Below are 18,821 nucleotides of genomic sequence, written 5' to 3'. Positions count from 1 at the left end.
CGAATAGTCAAAACACCGGGTCGGTATAAACACAACACGCGATTGTCTTGAACGTAACCAGAGCGCTCCGCATCTACCTCTCTCTCTCTCCCAACTTCAGTCTCCCCCCCACACACACACACACACACACACACACAGCGTCAAGTTGCTCTGTGCTGTGGCTGCGATGCGCTCCGCGAAATCTGCGAGCTCAACAGGTCCCAAAACATGGTATTTGTGAGCACCGCCACTGTCTATTCTTTTGTCGTATGACAAAAAATGCTCCCCAATGTCTGAATCTGTGAGTTTGCATGCAGGCTACGACGAACACTAGCAGTAGCTTGCTCGTTAGCTCCTCAAATTAGTTCCACCTGTGTGTAATCTCAGCAGCGCATTGAAGTGGGCACAGGCAGGGCAAAAGCAGAAGCAGAACGTCCGTGAACGTTTTGCTTAACAATGATCAGTTGTTCAGTGCTGTTTAACTTTGGCAACATGTGATACTAGAGCCTAGAGAACATGCTAATATGGCTGCTAAATAAGAACGTTTTCCCCTATCAGCTAGCATGCTATTGTGTGTGTGTGTGTGTGTGTGTGTGTGTGTGTGTGTGTGTGTGTGTGTGTGTGTGTGTGTGTGTGTGTGTGTGTGTGTGTGTGTGTGTGTGTGTGTGTGTGTGTGTGTGTGTGTGTGTGTGTGTGTGTGTGTGTGTGTGTGTGTGTGTGTGTGTGTGTGTGTGTGTGTGTGTGTGTGTGTGTGTGTGTGTGTGTGTGTGTGTGCGTGCGTGCCCACACACTGTGTAGGACAGTGGTTCTCATAGTGGGAGTTCCAGCTAAATTATAGATAGTTAGGAAGTAAACCAAGTGGGGCCGGTCTGTAACAGAGTGCAAAAATGGAACCAAATACAATCTCAAAATGTACATTGATTTTTACAATAGAAATAAAAATAAATTGGGGTCCCAGAGATAGAAATGGGAAGAAAGACAGTCAGCTATACACAGTCAACATTACAGATTACAGTATCATTACAAGTACAAGGAACGGCAATGAAATCAAATTGTATTAAAAAGGGGGTAAAATATAAATTTTGAAGGAGTATTCATTTTTATTGTCTTTATTGTTAGTTACAACATGCCTACAATAACTTGAAGCATTTTTTTTAAAGGTAATTGCAAAAAAGGTGCCATAATCCGATTAATCGTTTAAATAATCGCCCGATGAATCGATAATCCATAATCATGTCTTTTGCCATAATCAGGTAGCTTTACAACAAAGCTGTATTCGGCTATTCGGTATTCGGTTTTCGGCCAACTGTTTCCTATATTCGGTATTCGGTTTCGGCCAAGAATTTCCCTTTCGGTGCATCCCTAGTATATTTACATGAAGGCAACCAAGGGCCTGCAGGCCAGGCACCCCTGTACCTTCAGGACATGATGCAACCCCAGAACCCTCCCCTCCACTCAGATCAGTTTGAGCCTTCCGTACCACATTAAGACCATGATGCAACCCCAGAACCCTCCCCTCCACTCAGATCAGTTTGAGCCTTCCGTACCACATTAAGACCATGATGCAACCCCAGAACCCTCCCCTCCACTCAGATCAGTTTGAGCCTTCCGTACCACATTAAGACCATGATGCAACCCCAGAACCCTCCCCTGCACTCAGATCAGTTTGAGCCTTCCGTACCACATTAAGACCACGATGCAATCCCAGAACCCTCCCCTGCACTCAGATCAGTTTGAGCCTTCCGTACCACATTAAGACCACGATGCAACCCCAGAACCCTCCCCTGCACTCAGATCAGTTTGAGCCTTCCGTACCACATTAAGACCATGATGCAACCCCAGAACCCTCCCTGCACTCAGATCAGTTTGAGCCTTCCGTACCACATTAAGACCATGATGCAACCCCAGAACCCTCCCTGCACTCAGATCAGTTTGAGCCTTCCGTACCACATTAAGACCATGATGCAACCCCAGAACCCTCCCTGCACTCAGATCAGTTTGAGCCTTCCGTACCACATTAAGACCCGATGCCGATTCTAAAAATGTATGTTGCTCTATATCAGTGCTCCTCAAAGCTTTTCATGTCAAGGAGCTCCAAAATTATATGTATGACCCCCATCTAAAGTGTGTGTGTGTGTGTGTGTGTGGGTGTGGGTGTGGGTGTGGGTGTGGGTGTGTGTGGGTGAGGGTGTGTGTGGGTGTGTGTGTGTGTGTGTGTGTGTGTGTGTGTGTGTTTTCAAAGATTTGCACAAATTTTCATGAGTTTTCAATGGTTTAAATATACAAGTTCGTAGCTATGAATGGATATCAATAGACAATGGACAAAATATAAAAAAAAATATTACAATGGTAGTCTTGCAGTACATGGACAAAAGCCACATTAACCACTTAACAAATATAGACATTGGCCAATGTCTATATTATAGACATTGGCCAATCTACACAACGTTTTGCAACGTGATGCATTGTGAGCTTGTATAAATAATGACACTCCCACGATATGGACACCATGTTGTTAATGTAATGGGCACAATACCAGGACACTGTAGTGTCATTATCCACATGCACAGAGGACATCGGGGAGAAGGGAACCTTTTCATTCAAGCCCTTCCCTTGAGGTGCAATTGGATGTTCTGGTTCCATAGATGCCGATAACGGACATAGCCAGTCTCAGAGTGTAAAAAAAACAAAACAATGAATATTCACACATACAAACTAATTTAATGTATGCTATTCAGCCTGGGGCTTAATTCCGGTCGCTATACAAGGCACACAAAGAGACAACACTGATTTGAATATGAATGTTTATGTCGATATACAGTACTGTAGTAAAAGTGTTTCCTTTTTTTCTATACCATGTAATTTCATTGATATTCAAATCTGAATAAACCATTTACACACACACACACACACACACACACTTCTGAAAGGATTTTAATTGTGTAAAAGCCAATGGTTAGAAATAGCACAAATAATAAAAGTGCTGCTCTTTGATTTTCCACACTATAGCCTAGCCAGCATATAACGGCAGTCCTGTCTTTATAGCTAGGCTATTTGCTAGGCCTAGGACTGTAAGTGCATAACTAGAAAAGTCTCAATAAGTGCATAACTACAGCCTTTGTTGAAGGGATTCATAGCTGTCGCAGAGGAATAGCAGTCGTAGGGGAAACGTAAGCGGGAACAGGCACTGTGAGATGTCAGCAAACATCGGTAAACAAACGAGGATGCATCAGTTTCTTTGTGAAATGCACCAGCAGAACGAGCACAGTATTTCATCTAATTTACTGTATGTTATGTTGGATGCAGAGGAAACTGTAACCTCATGGGTTCCACTGTTATTCTCATCATAAAAATAATGCGACAGGAAAAGCCTGAATTTAGCCATAAAGGTCCTGGAAGCAAGATACTAGACAAGTAAATGAACTGTCCAGACCGCGTGTCTCCATCCAGACCACGTGTCTCCACCCAGACCACGTGTCTCCACCCAGACCACGTGTCTCCACCCAGACCACGTGTCTCCACCCAGACCACGTGTCTCCACCCAGACCACGTGTCTCCACCCAGACCACGTGTCCCCACCCAGACCGCGTGTCCCCACCCAGACCACGTGTCTCCACCCAGACCACGTGTCTCCACCCAGACCACGTGTCTCCACCCAGACCACGTGTCTCCACCCAGACCACGTGTCTCCACCCAGACCGCGTGTCTCCACCCAGACCGCGTGTCCCCACCCAGACAGGGTGGCGGAGAGACAAAAGGGTCTGATCCCTACAACCCGTGATCTGCCTCGTCTCACTCCCAAGTTCACTCTGGCTGATAACTTGTGATAAATACATATAGCCACGCCTGCGTTCCGAGCGGTGAAGGCTCCAACCCCACATACGTATGTACCTGCAGGACGTCCCCGCCGGTGGCAGCTTATTGGCCCTTATTTGACCCCCGCAACTTCCATCCGCCCCGGTTCCCGAGAGGCAGAGGAGAGTCTGCTACATACGCAGGGTCACTGCAGGTGATCCAGCATATGGGCCTCCTCCGACGTTTGGCAGTGCTTGGCAGCGCTCGCTCAGGCAGTAACCAAGCAACGGAGAGAGCATTGTGCCAAGACTGTGCAAGAGACGCTGCCATGTGTTATTTCGCTGCTATCTCGAGGCGCAGAAACCTTGCATCTCCATAGTTTAAGCTTTTACGTTGGTGGTTTTCGTAGATTAGTGAGCTATACTTTGTCATACGAGTGTTGCACAAAAAGCAGTGGACATATAGCGGGTCTACAAGCTCACAAAAAGCTCACTATATGTTGGTAGATCGGCTATTTTCACTAATGATAAAAATTGAATGGTTTTAGGCTTACAAGGTTTTCCACCTGATCCCAATGTATAATGGACAGGAGAGCAGGCGGGCTCAAGACACACACATGCACGCACGCACTCGTGCACGCACACACACACTCTGAATCTTTATTTACTTTTACTATCACATACCGCGCGCACGCGCACACACACACACACACACACACACACACACACACACACACACACACACACACACACACACACACAGCCAGCAACGCACTCTGCCAGAAGCGTTGGCTCTCTGAAGTTCTACTCCACTGGCTCCATCTTGACACAGAGATCAGAAAGTTGCCAGAAAGTAATGCGACAATTTGCTCCTTGGTTAAACACTTGGAAGTCAGGCAGCCGCGTCACCTGCAGCAAGCGCGTCCGGGTGGAAGTAAACGCTGACAGAGACAGGGGGGACGCCGGGATGGAGGGCAAGAGTAACCGCTTTTGATGTGGGCTCACAGGAGCTCACCTGCCTCGCTACGTCGCGTCAGAGACCCTTGATGTGTCATTTGTACTTCTGTATTGCTATTAACTGACTTTATAGTGACAATAATTTCTCATCTCATATTGCTGACACCTCTCCTATATATATATATATATATATATATATATATATATATATATATATATATATATATATATATATAATCACAGAGCAAAGCAATAAAACATTCCCAGACTTCCCACAAGCCAATTTTCCCATTTCTTTTTCGAAAGCCAGCCACAATGTCTTTCTCTAGTATTAGTATTTCTATAAACGGCTGAGTCACTCAATGATAGTATAAATTGAGTTGTTGTTGGGCTATTTGTCACTGTACATTTGCACCTACATTACAGGTGTCCTCTGTATATAGCCAGCCTAACTATTAAGAGCAGTGGGTGCGATTAATACAATTTTGTTTGTACAAAGAGGATATTTAGACAGGCTGTTCAGGACTCTGTGGTATAGAGAAATCTACAGAGTACTTCCAATGGAAAGGCTCAGTGCCAAATTAAAAGAGAGAGAAGATAACTTTATGAATATATGGCAGCCACGGATAGATTACTTGCCCAGGGATCTATCTACTGTGATTTATAAAGGAAGTGATGCATTGGGTTGGAGAGCTGTTTTTCTGTCGTAGAACAGCGGAGCAGCATTGTTTGACCAGCTGTCACAGGCATCTAAACATACGTTTTCACTCCTAAAATGTATAAAACTAATAATACATGTGAAAAAAAATATTTTGTAAAGGCATGTCACATGAAATTTGTAGGTTATTTCCAAGTGTGCAAGCAATTAAAATTGCGCAATTAAAATCAATGTTGCATTGCATACAATAGTTAACTTCCATGACATGGATCGAGAGGCATTTGCATAGCTATTAGCTGCAGTTATAGCTCTTCTTTTCGCAGATAAGTAAACCTGGGACCAAGTCTATGCAGCTATAGTCAAGTCTACCAACCAACACCAACGGGTATGGCTACTGCAATCTACAGCCATGTCTTTCTCGCGTTACGTCTCGTCCTTTTAATTAAGGATAAACCTGACGCGTCGCTCAAATGCCAAATGTGCCTTGCCGGCGTGCCAGCCAGCGCAAGTGCAGGGGAGTCGAGGGGACCGCATCGGAGATAGGCTAACCCAGCCAGCCCACAAGTGCCATGTACATGAGGCTGGTTTAGCCAGCACATTCATATAATTGACAGTTGACAGCCACAGCAGCGACTCGCGAGGCAATCTAAATAGATTGTCATAAACGTGCATGGTCACGGTTTAGAGACAGACCGGACAGGAGGGAGGAGATGCACCTAAAACAGCAGCGTGTGTGGATGCCTATTTAATTGTTATTTAATTCATATGGTTCACAGGTTCAGGTTTTCGTTCACTAATATATTTTGTTGTATATTAAATGAATGAAGACTTTAATAAGTTAGGCTACAACAGCAGCCTACTACAACTAACAACACACAGCAGGCGCGTAGCGTGGATCAAATGATTGACTGGGCAAATTAGCATTTCGGGGGGGGGGGGGGGGGGTAACTAGGTTACCATGCGTTGTTTGGTCGTATTGCAAAACGTTCATGACGCAAAAACGAGGGCGAGGCTTGATTTCATAGGGCGTGCCAGATAGATTTCAGCCGTCACATTTATTAACGTCAGAACGAAATTAAGGAAGGATCAGCTGTTTGCGATCACTTTATAAATGCCGTTGCGACGTGGGTGTACTACGAAACCTGCACTCAAATCTGTGGCAGATTTTACACTCGATTGATAAATGAGGGCCATAGGACGAGCAGAGAGAGTGAGATGAGGAGAGAGAATAAAGGAGACTGGAGGGTGATTATCTCTGCAGTGTAACACAGAGGATTGGACTCAAGATGAGCCTCTCCTCTGGCACAAATTTATCTATGTTGTCAGGTGTGCCTAGACGATTACCCACCATGCTGTGCAGCTCTGTGGCAGCTTTCGCAGGGGGAGTCAAATTCTCCCACAAGCCCAGAACTTGGGAAAAGAATGGCAGACTATTACTCACACTGCCTTTGCCTTATATTCTCCCCACAAAGCTTGATGGACAATTCAAACTTGTCTATTGATCTCCTCTTGGCTGGGCTGGAGTTATTATCCATTATCAGTCATCCCAGACAATTTGTGTTCATAATGATGGGGCGGATTCAATTGCCTTGTGCCAATATATTATGCAGATAATATTATATAGGGTAGTTATTAGCCAGTTTTATTATTAGTCGTATTTGCCGTGCTAACATACAGTAGATCCCATTCCCCACAGATACTTAAGGTGCCAAGATAGCAGACAGCAGATCTGAGCAGTAGATTAGGTCTCCATACTGTATGTATTTGCATATTAAAATTCTTCAAAAATAATGGCGCTATGTGTAGTGACAAATACCACCCTTACCGCCTGGCTCCCCTCCCCCAAACACGAACCAATTGTGTTCGCATGCATAAACGCTCGACAAAGCTGGTTGCACAGCGGTGGATTCGAACCCCCAGACTCCATGGTTGGTGGGCAGCTTTTATTAAGAGATGTTTGATGGCCCAGGCCGTAGCGTAACGGTCTGGGCACCGGACTGGTAATCCAGTCGCAGTGTGCCGCGGGTTCGACTCCCGGACTCGACACGGCCTTTACTGCATGTCATCCCCCCATCTCTCTCCCGTTTCCTGTCAGCCTACTGTCTGTCCCTTCAAAAATCAATAAAAGGCGTAAGCCGCAAAAAAATATCTTAAAAAAAAAAAAAAAAAAGAGATGTTTGATAAGGTTTGTGTCAAGAAAACTCTGCTAAACTGATGACACAGAATGCCCAGAGGGGCTTCTTTCCACTGTGGCAGCATCAAGAAGCAAGTTACTGTATACCAGGGCAAAATCAAAACACTGCAGGTGTATTGTATTGTTCTGGTCTGAGTATTAAAAAGCAATAGCCCCAGTCTGATCATAATTGACTGCTCATAAATTGAGTTGACCTTTCTATTAGCCCAGAAGACCTATATTGTATCCCATGATGTAGTCTGTCGGCGAGAAAGTAAAATAGCTTGGTCAAAGGGGTCAACTTCATAGGATATTGTCCCTTTAGGGTCAAGCGCTTGTAGGAGCTGTCTATACAATACCCCTCCAGGCTATCCATTGAAACGAAGATAAGTATCTAGAGACGTATTGATCTTTTTTCTCCGCACACTTCATAGATTCAGGTACCGAGAGGTTTTAATGGGCACCTCGGGTGTTTCAGATGACAGATCCATTTCGGCCTGGCCTGGGATAATGGGATTTCCATTTGTCATTTTGAGTGCCGCCTCCATGAAAACTCGTCGAGAAAATGATAACTCTGAGACATTTAGTTAATTAACACTGCAGGGTTGATAACTAGGTCCAGGTGTTAACATGGAAAAGGTTGTAATCTTTTCCATGTTTTGTCTTTGTTGTATAATGTTGAATTAAAGTAAGCTACACAGTTGTTGGGGGAGGAGCAGGCTTTTACCGCACCTCAGCACTTTGTTGTCAATGAAAGCTTTGACATGAGGAAAATCCAATTGTTAGTAGTTCATGAATTCTATTTGGACCAAAATTCTAGTTCTAAAGTTGGACACAATGATTAACGGCAATAAGCAGCATCATGGCCAAAAACCATCACTGCAGATGTAAAGTAGGGCATCACAGCAGTGACATACAAAAACTGTCAAATTGTTACAGAATAGGTGTGTATGTATTTGTTTATTTATTTGGAGAAGTGCAGTCATTCACAAAAGCTCTCTGTCTACCGAGCAATCTTTGTTCCTACTCTCACCTATGGTCATGAAGTGTGGGTCATGACCCTTAGAGACAGGGTGAGAAGTTCAGTCACGCGAGAGAGACTCTGAGTAGAGTCGCTGCTTCTTCGCCTGGAAAGGAGCCAGCTTAGGTGGTTCGGGCATTTGGTCTTGGGCGTCTCCCTAGGGAGGTCCTCAAGGTACGTCCCGCTGGGAGGAGACTCCGGGGCAGACCAAGGCGCAGTTGGAGGAAATACTCGGCTCACTGGCCTTGGAACGTCTCGGGATCCCCCAGGAGGAAGTCACTAATGTTGCTCTGGAGAGGGAAGTCTGGAGCACTCTGGTGGAGCTGTTGCCCCCGTGACCCGACTACAAACCGTTTGAAGATGGATGGATGGATGTTTAGACTATTTATCTCGTTACCATAGTTGCCACTGTACCATTATAGCGACTATATAGTTACCATAGTTGTCACCGTTTGTAACCATATGGGTCAGTGAAAGACACATCCTATGACACAATCTATGCACTCACTGGCACTATATAAGTAATATGCATGCAGTAAACCATATACCGTTTTATATAACTCTTCTTTAGTGTCTTGAGAAACAGATTCACAATGCTATATTGTGTAGCCTAGTATATTGTTTATAGCACCTCAGTCGACCATTTCCCTCCTCAAGTCATCTTGGCATTTGAAAGAAGCTTCAGCTCTGAGCCCGAGCAACATAACAAAGAACACCCCCCACTGTCGTGTATCTCACATTCCATGCGCTTCACACACAAACACACTCACTTTGTGAGTCACAGATGGAGGGAGTGATGGACCATTTAATTCTACTATATCTGAGAAGTGTTATGTGTTTTAGATTGGATGTATTGTCTTTATAGTTACATGTCCAAATGCCTGACATTGATGAAAACATGTTTGTTGTTTATTTAAGACATCTGTGCTGTCAAAACAGTGAATATAAATACCAGAAAACATTTCATTCTCTAATCAAAGCTGCTACTGGCATACATGTTCTCCTCGGAACAAAATGAAGGCCGAGGCGAGATATGTCATACGAGGTGCAGCCAGTCTGTCAGCTGATGCTCCTAATTGGATGTGACCTACTCACTTGGCCATACACACTGAAGAAGTCTTGACGCCGAAACGCATCCGTGTCTAATGTGTTTGTCTGTGCTGTATGATTAAAAGTACCAGAAGGATTTCTTTCCTACTCACTTGGCCAAACAGACAGCACATGCAACTCAACGTCCAACACAATGTCACCGACACAATTGACTTAATCATAAATAACAAGCACTAGGCAACTAGGTTGCCAAGTTATATATGTATTTCTAGCAAAGTGATACTGTGTATACTACCGGTACCAACCTCTTTCTTTACCCATTGAGACCTGAGACCAATTCTACAAAATGCCTTCTAAATCAGTAGTTTTCACCCTTTGAAGATTTTTCTTAAAGCTTGCAGCGTGGCACGGCACCGCACTGTGAGCTTGTATAGGTGCTATTTTTTTATAGCCACCGCAAACATCTAAAATTACACCGATGCTTTCCCAGTTTGGTTGGATTTATAACGTGACGGGTTTGTCGCACGCGCACACACACACACACACACACACACACACACACACACACACACACACTGATTTAGTAGTCCTATATTATATTGTAGGAGAGTTACGATGGTGCACATGCTCAGAAGTGAAACAAAGTCAGCCGACTCCTGAAAGTAAATGTTGGCCGATGCACAACTTCCGATAATCTATTCTTAACCCCCCCCCCCCCCAAAAAAAAACAGGAAATATCACCATGTTGGACACTTGGAACACTATCCAGTCCATGGTCTGGTGTATGTACTGTATCAGAAGGTCCTGGTGTGTGTGTACTGTATCATCAGAGCGCACAATGTAATAGTGGTATCATCACGGCTGCCGTTATCTCCAGCCTCGTTCCCCATGCTGCTGTCCCTGGGAGTCTTTGCCCCGCTGTGAGCAAGCTGAGCCTCACCTCTCAGGTATAGGGCCCGACGGAGAACGAGTGTGGTATTATCCAAACAATGCTGGAACTGGGACAGGCAATAGCTGTTGCCCTGTAATCCCTGAACACCCCCCTCCCAGGCTTCCACGTGACTGTAGCATGAACCATGTAGGGGCTTGTTTACTTAGTATCTATCCACGTTCACGGATACAGGGCGTTCCTCCGGTTTGGTGGACGTGCATTTGCGTCCCCTCGCCACCACTCGTCGCAAAGTTTTAAGGATTTTGTGAAATGTGGCAGCCACAGAGGAGGAGCTTGAGGAAGGAGTGTGCGCTCGTGTCTAAACTCACTTATCTCATTAATTGTGACTGGGTCGCGGGTCCCTAAGTGTCTGTCGTAGCAGACATGTGATTGTGGAACAGGGCGGCGATTATCTAAACGCGTCTGCCTCCTCGATGATGATGATCCAGCTGAGGTTCACCAACAGCGTTATCGTCTTACTCATCGTGCTATTAACTTTTATCTACATGCAGTGACAAGATATGGGCCCGGCATGGCGCACGCCACTCGCCAAGGAGGCCAATCCCAATGAGGCAATGAAAAGCGGAAAGAGATTAGGTGGCATGCATGTGCCCTTGTCTTGAGGGTGCAGTCATCTGCCCTGAGGGTGCAGTTATCTGCCCTGAGGGTGCAGTTATCTGCCCTGAGGGTGCAGTTAGGCAGTCATCTGCCCTGAGGGTGCAGTCATCTGCCCTGAGGGTGCAGTCATCTGCCCTGAGGGGAGGGTGCAGTCATCTGCCCTGAGGGTGCAGTCATCTGCCCTGAGGGTGCAGTTATCTGCCCTGATGGGAGGGTGCAGTCATCTGCCCTGAGGGGAGGGTGCAGTCATCTGCCCTGAGGGGAGGGTGCAGTCATCTGCCCTGAGGGGAGGGTGCAGTCATCTGACCTGAGCGTGCAGTTATCTGCCCTGAGGGTGCAGTTATCTGCCCTGAGGGTGCAGTTATCTGCCCTGAGGGTGCAGTCATCTGCCCTGAGGGTGCAGTTATCTGCCCTGATGGGAGGGTGCAGTCATCTGCCCTGAGGGGAGGGTGCAGTCATCTGCCCTGAGGGGAGGGTGCAGTCATCTGACCTGAGCGTGCAGTTATCTGCCCTGAGGGTGCAGTTATCTGCCCTGAGGGTGCAGTTATCTGCCCTGAGGGTGCAGTTAGGCAGTCATCTGCCCTGAGGGTGCAGTTATCTGCCCTGAGGGTGCAGTCATCTGCCCTGAGGGTGCAGTCATCTGCCCTGAGGGTGCAGTTATCTGCCCTGAGGGTGCAGTTATCTGCCCTGAGGGTGCAGTTATCTGCCCTGAGGGTGCAGTTATCTGCCCGGGGCAGCAAGGCTTGAGTTGATGATTGAGTCAGGGCTGGGGGGCGGGTGGAGGTGGGGGGCTCTTATGCCACTTTGACCATCCACTGCAATGAATAATAATACATACACAAACAATTTATATAGCACTTCTCTATAAGGTGCTCACATAGGCCTGGTGTTTTTGTCATCACTTGAGGACAACATGACTGGACAACTTGTTGTTAACCCATTTTGACCTGAGATCAGATTCTAAAAATGTCTTCTACATCCTGACAGTTTTCTGAAAAAGTTATGTTTCTATGTCATTGGTTCTTTAATTTTTCAAAAATGAGTGCCCTCCACACGTTCCTATATCTAATATCAGGTTATTGAGCTCTACAGTGTTAGTATAAGCTGTCGCGCAGCAGTGCGTCTACGTATAGGTGGTGCGCTTCTTCCCCTCCTGGCTTTGCTCAAGCTCATAATTTAATGACGAGATCTGCTATTTTCACCAAATGCTCGCCTGTTTTTCACCAAAATGTTTCCCTGTTTTTGTAGAACGCTCACCTATTATGGCATGGCACAATGTAGAATGGCCAGGGGATACTAGAGTTCATGTTAACTTTTAAACTTTTACTAGTCTTAAAAGTGTGTGCTCAATTGTCTCTCTCCAGGATCACCACCACTGCTGCCTGCATGATGGACCTGAGGAGATATCCACTGGACGAGCAGAACTGCACTTTGGAGATAGAGAGCTGTGAGTCATCCATCTATTTTGTTCATTCTGTCTTTTCTTTCTTTTGTTTCCCCTTTTTTTTGTTAATTTTTTTTACCAGACCCTGGGGCTGACCTATAAAAGTGAATGTCTGTTACTGCATGGCAGACTGCCCACTGTTGAAGCAAGCACGCACAGACAACTAACCATCACTTCAGCCAACAATGTTACCTGTATCCCTAACTCAATGAATCACCATTGTCCCACTGCCGGTGATATGCAGGCATAAAAAACATTTGACATTGGTGTACGGAGCTTAGTATAGCCTAAAGCAGCACGTAAGTCACGGTTAACCCATTTTGACCTGAGATCAGATTCTAAAAAATGTGTTCTACATCCTGACAGTTTTCTGAAAAAGCTATGTTTCTATGTCAGTGGTTCTTCGATTTTTCAAAAATAGCAGACCTACAAGCTCGTAGCGCGCCACTCGGTGGCGCACTATGAGCTTGTAGATCTGCTATTTTTCAATAGCTAAATCATAACATAATGCTATAACACCAAAAGGGGTAGACAACTCAATTTAGTCTATTATTTTTTTTTGTTGTATTTTTGTATTTTTATTGGCATCATTTTGTTGCACCTGCATGCTGCTCAATTCAAAAAGTAAAAATGGCCAAGAAAATAATCGATAGTTTCAGAATGATCTTTCGAAAGAATGACTCAACTTCCAGCCGGACAGAATTGGACCACAAAATAACACTGTTGTTTCCAGGGTCAAGCTGAACTACACACTTTCCTTAATTAGTGTTGTTTTAATTCCCCTTGTGGCCTGGGTAGGTTACAGGAGTGCTGCGGCTTCTTGTCAAGGTCAGCTGCTGTTTGTTTGTTTTTTGTGTTCTTCTCGAGAAAAATGGAAATATTGTTACATGCTGCTTGCTTCTTCTCCCCCCAAAGTTTATACAAATGTACTTTTTCTTTTTTTTAACATTTTCTTAAAATTCTCTTCACCAAATAATGAAACGGACACAGAAACACACACACACACACACACACACACACACACACAAGGTCACAAACCATGTGAGAGATGAGAACAGGAGCTATCGGCATCAAAATAATACTCAAAGTACCAAAACAAAAAGTGCTAGTGCACTATGTTTCACAAGTTGACTAAAATGTGAGCAGATCTACAAGCTCAGAATGCATCACGTCGTGTTTTGCTTAGATCAGCTATTTTGAATTAGGCAAAGTTTAAATAGTGGAGTGGAGTACAAGTAAAAGTAGGCCTATTGGAAATACTAGTAGCCTAAAGTAAAAAAAATAAAAAAATTACTCAACATGTACTTATAGTTTCTTTCCACCACTGGGAAACTGTGCCATGTTGACATTATCCTAATGACGCTGACCTTCAGGCTGACATAACTATACACACGACGGCTGGCCTGCAATCTATTGTTTCTCCTGCCACAGGGAACAGTAAGAAGAATCCTTGATCCAACCTAATGGCTAATAGAGCACCGAAGTCCTGACGTAACTCGCTCATCCCTTCGATTCCCCTGGTTCGCGGAAGTAATTTCTCTATGGAGAATAACATGGGGTGATCTTAATATCGTCTACTATAAGAGTTGTGGTCCAAAAATAAACAAGCTGTCTCAGCGTTATTGTCAGGGAGGTGTCTCTGTATCGTTTGCAACAGTCAGTCACTCATATATGATACAGTCTGCTTCTAGCGAAAATCTAACTAATTCAGCAGCAGTAACATTAGCGTTTTCTCTCAGTCAGTTGACTCTTCATATCCATATGAGTGAAGCGGCCGGGGTGACATGTTTATTTTTCAAACACAGTTCTTATATGAAGCGATCTAAAATCCCCCCTATGGGGATTACAATGCAACTAAAAAAATACATGAACCTGGGGACAGACGCCCTCTACTGAAAGTGACGTCAGACTTCGGTGCTCTATGGGCCATCTGATATTGAGTGAGATAGTGGACTGCTTGTAACTGAAAATGTTACCTCCAGCACGCTCTTAACCAAAATAGGTTAAGAGCGTCTTTGACAGTGGTTAAAGACCTAGTGAAACCACACTTCACGCTTTTAGACCATATCTGGAGTCATCAAACAATGGGAAAATTTCCATTGTTGTTCAAAAGTCCATACAAATCCTGAATGAATTACTTCCTTTTAGAAGGAAAACGTGATGCGTGATGACGTGTCGAGCCTCACATGAATACAAATGAATCTGAAAACATTATAGGTTAGAAATGCGCCATGAGCTTATTGCTGCCTGTCTCTAACGAACAATCTGCATATAGCGTCGCGCACACGTCCCATAGACTGGAGGGATACGACGCTCTTGATTGGTTCAAAAACTTGAAAGAGTGAAACTACAAAATAAAATGCCTGTATTTTTAATTTCACTAGGTCTTTAATGTTTGGACAGATACAGCTGGAAAAGAAGGACAGAAAGACGAACGGGGAGACTGGGGGCACGTGTTTGGAGTAATAAAAGGAACATAAAGTTACACCATGGTCACAAACATTCCACCGAGTTTGAAACATTCTGTGCGTGCGTGTGTGTGCATATTAATTAGACCACATTTAATCAAACCAGTTGATTGGGGACACATGTCTAATTTGGTCTCTCTCTCTCGCTGTCTGTCTCCGTCTGTCTCTGTCTGCCTCTCTTCTTCTTCTTCTATTGTTGACCAGAATCCCTCAGGGCGTTCGTACTAGGCCACCCTAAAATAGCGTATCTACAAGCTTGATGTGTGTTGTGTTCTTGTCGCCGGGACCTTTCCCGGTGGCCTGCCGCCTATTGGCCTGCCTGCCTATCAAAAAATAAAATCATATCATATCATAACTTGAGTGGCCCTCTGCGGTCACGGCCCACCTATATATTCCCAACCGGGAATATGCCCGGTACGTACTGTGGCCAGTCCACCCCTGTTGTCGCCTAACATTCGCCTGCTACAGTATATGACATGCCCCAGAATAGGGACGCTATGGGTTATCATGCGGTTCACACACTTTGCTTGGCTTTAGTCTGCCTTCAAAGATGCTGGAGTGGAGCCACTGCAACGTCTGTTTTAACAAGCTTTGACAGGTTCGAGTGTAACTTCCATGCACTTTCACATCCATTCCCTTCTGACCTTTTCCAGTTGTTTGAGACAAAAGTTGAAAACAAGCTGTCTCAGCGGCGGTTGTTGCTGAGTCAGCAGCGGTATGTTGTGCAAGGAGCGATGAGTCCACAATGTTTCAGTTCCACAAGAAAGTTCACGCGTTTGTTATCATCGTCAAATTAACACATGCAACAAAAGTCGTAGAATAGAATATTAATCATGCTGAAGATGTCCTTGTTTGTCTGCTCTCAATGGTCTGTTGAATGAGAATGCGCGGAGGAGGAAAAGAAAGTTGGAAAACAACTTAAAGGGCACGTCGTACATTAGTAGACAGTCCCTGGAGTCAAAGAGCAAAACATAATGTCCGGCAGAATTTTATTTACAGCCTACAGTATGTAATATCTGTAGCTTTAATGTCCTGTCTTTGTTGAATTTCCCGCTCTTCATTATTTATTTGTATATCTGATATTTTTGAATAGCAAAAGTATAAATGAATGGTTAATGTGGTTCAAATCTAGAATAAAATGACAGTTGATGCTTTCCAGGTTTTAATAGGTAACCCAATTAAGACCTGAGGCCGGTTCTACAAATGCCCTCTAAACCAGTAGTTCTTTCAAGATTTTTTTAAACAAATATGTTAATTCTATGGTATTCTTTCTCTCAACTTCAGCGTTCTATTTTTCTACGGCTATATCTTTAAAGTATTTAAAACATTATTGAATAATTCTGAATTATAGTAGCCTATAATAAGCTTGAGAACTACTGATTCAGAAGGCATTTGTGGAATCGGCCTGAAGTCTTAATGGGTTAAAAATGTGATTTTGCAGAATAGGTGTGATGACCAAAGCGTTGCCCACAGCGGTAGCAATCACTGGCCAACGTCTCCCAGTAATCTGCATTATGAGAGCACTCAAGGCGCAACACAATTAGAACGCTGTGTGTATTTTATCTAGAGTAACTAAGCCCTCTCTAGGGTGTGATTGGAATGTAATAAAATACTGTACATCTGACACAACGGCAAGCTCCTGCTCCCACTTGGGCAGATGAGTTTAAAAGATCAAAATGAGCTTCCCACCCCTCTGGGATTGAGTCAGATGTAGTGTACTGTTTGCAGAGTGTATTTGTGGATTGCAGTTTTTTTTGCCGTGCTGGATGGATTCAGGTGGATGGTTTCTCCCGGAGATATCATCAGATTGCCCTGCCTTTGACCTTGTCCCTCCTGATGAGTGCCTTATCTTCAGTAGTGGAAGAAGTTCTCCGATGTGTCATCCAAGTGTCAACATGACTGACAATGTAGAATTACTCAAGTAAAAGTCCTGATTTCAGAACTCTTCTTGAGAAGTATTGGCTTCAAAATGTCCTTGAAGTATAGCAAAAGTACTACTACTATCTATACTACTATAAGTAGGCAGAAAATGTCCCATTCCCCAAATGTTTATTTTTTCAATTATTTCAGAATATTTCAAAATGTTTTGAAAATAACCAATCTTCAAGCTCACAATGCTTTCAATGGCTATTTCACATCTATACCTACATTTCTCTGATGGCGGCTGTGGCTCAGGGGTAGAGTGGCTGGATGGTAACCGCAAGGGTGCCAGTTCGAACCCTGGCTCCCCCAGAGTTGGTGTCGAAGTGTCCTTGAAGAAAGACACTGAACCCCTAATTGCTCCTGATGTGCTGGTTGGTGCCTTGCATGGTTTCCGCCGCCATCGGTGTGAATGGGTGAATCTATGTAAAGCACCTTGGATAAAGGCGCTATGTAAATGCAACCATTTACTGATAGACAGTAGGCCTAAATGAATTCTGGACCAAATGACAGACCATAACAAACCAAATCATATCTTAACAATAAAATATGTTCAATAGACTCGGGTGAAGAGGGAATCTTTAAAAAGAAAGAAAAAATAAATTGGCTTGTTTTATTCTCTTAGTTTATTCTCCCGTGGACTGGCACCGCTACAAGTACTTTGGTGTTCGTAAGCATACTCCTGCATAGCAATAGACTGGGGTAACATAAATAATGTATCAATCTAATGCATTTCAAATTGGGGTTCTTGAAATAAAAAAAGATTTGAGAATCACTGATCCATTTGACTCAAAACCTGGTAGAAGCGTCGAATATGGTCCCCCAGCACTCCCAAAGATGAAGGACGGTTGGAGGACGTGCTGTGTTGCCTAAGAGCTGCTTTTCATGTCTGGTAGTGAGCTGTGGGCTCTTCTCCTCATCCGACTTACACATGACTAAAGTTGGACATGAAATACCTTTTTTATCTCATTTTAATTTACTGTCCCTCCTGGCACAAATCATTCCCTCGTACAGGAATTCAGAGACTGCCCTCTAACCTAAATTATTATTGTTTTCAACAACCTTCATGTGGGTGATGCTATACGAGCGCTTTCACTGCTACATTTCTTAACGTGGCCATTTTTATTAGTCTGGGCAGACTATGTGATGTGAAGTGCAACTGGTCGGACTTTGTTCCGAGGAACATGTTTACCGACCATTAATGTGTTCGGCTTGATTGGTCTTTTAAGTTAGACAATCGACCCCTGTAAATGTGTTTACTCGTGCTCACATTCTAAACCGCCTCTCTGCTGGGAAATGTTCTTTAGCCTTTGATCCAACCTCGGTTCTGATTTCTCATGGCGATGTAGATTTACTGGTGCAGAACTAGATTAGATCCCCCTGGTACCCCCCTACTAAATCTTTCCCATGGATGTATGACGGTATTTGTTGCTTCTGGCACAAATGCCAAAGGATGGAGTGTGTCTGGAAATCCAAAAAGATCTCCAACTTCACCCCAAAGAACCTTTATTTAATTTTAACCCATTTAGGCCCGACGTCGAAATTCATAAAATGTCTTCTAAATCCTGACAGTTTTCTCTCAGGATTTGAGCCACATTTTCACGATTTTTCGAAAATAGCAGACCTACAAGCTCGTAGCGCGCCACCGAGTGGCGCGCTACGAGCTTGTAGGTCTGCTAATGTATGTGCTTGTTAGATCTGCTAATTTTTCAATAGCTAAATTATAACATAATGTTTAAAACACCCAAAATGGGTTAATAATATATTGCTGCCAGACTGAGTTTTGGGCCCACTTCTGATCCCAATTT

At 44.2% G+C, this 18,821-nt stretch overlaps 1 protein-coding gene across 2 annotated transcripts in view; it reads left to right on the top strand.

The window, feature by feature from the left end:
- gabrb2b (gamma-aminobutyric acid type A receptor subunit beta2b) overlaps positions 1 to 18,821 on the top strand; it is a gene marked incomplete at both ends in the record, with an annotated part of 84,844 nt that overhangs the window by 43,176 nt on the left and 22,847 nt on the right. For both annotated transcript variants that reach the window (XM_083764908.1, XM_083764909.1), the window contains one exon: positions 12,546 to 12,628. In XM_083764908.1, the coding sequence (XP_083621034.1) occupies positions 12,546 to 12,628 (83 nt within the window). The remainder of the gene's footprint in view (positions 1 to 12,545; positions 12,629 to 18,821) is intronic.

This window comes from Protomyctophum parallelum (genome assembly GCF_964188405.1).
Source record: "Protomyctophum parallelum genome assembly, chromosome: 1".
In the NCBI taxonomy this organism is placed as follows: Eukaryota; Metazoa; Chordata; class Actinopteri; order Myctophiformes; family Myctophidae; genus Protomyctophum; species Protomyctophum parallelum.
The sequence above is the reverse complement of the archived record's forward strand: the minus strand, read 5'-3'. Positions and strand labels throughout refer to the sequence as shown.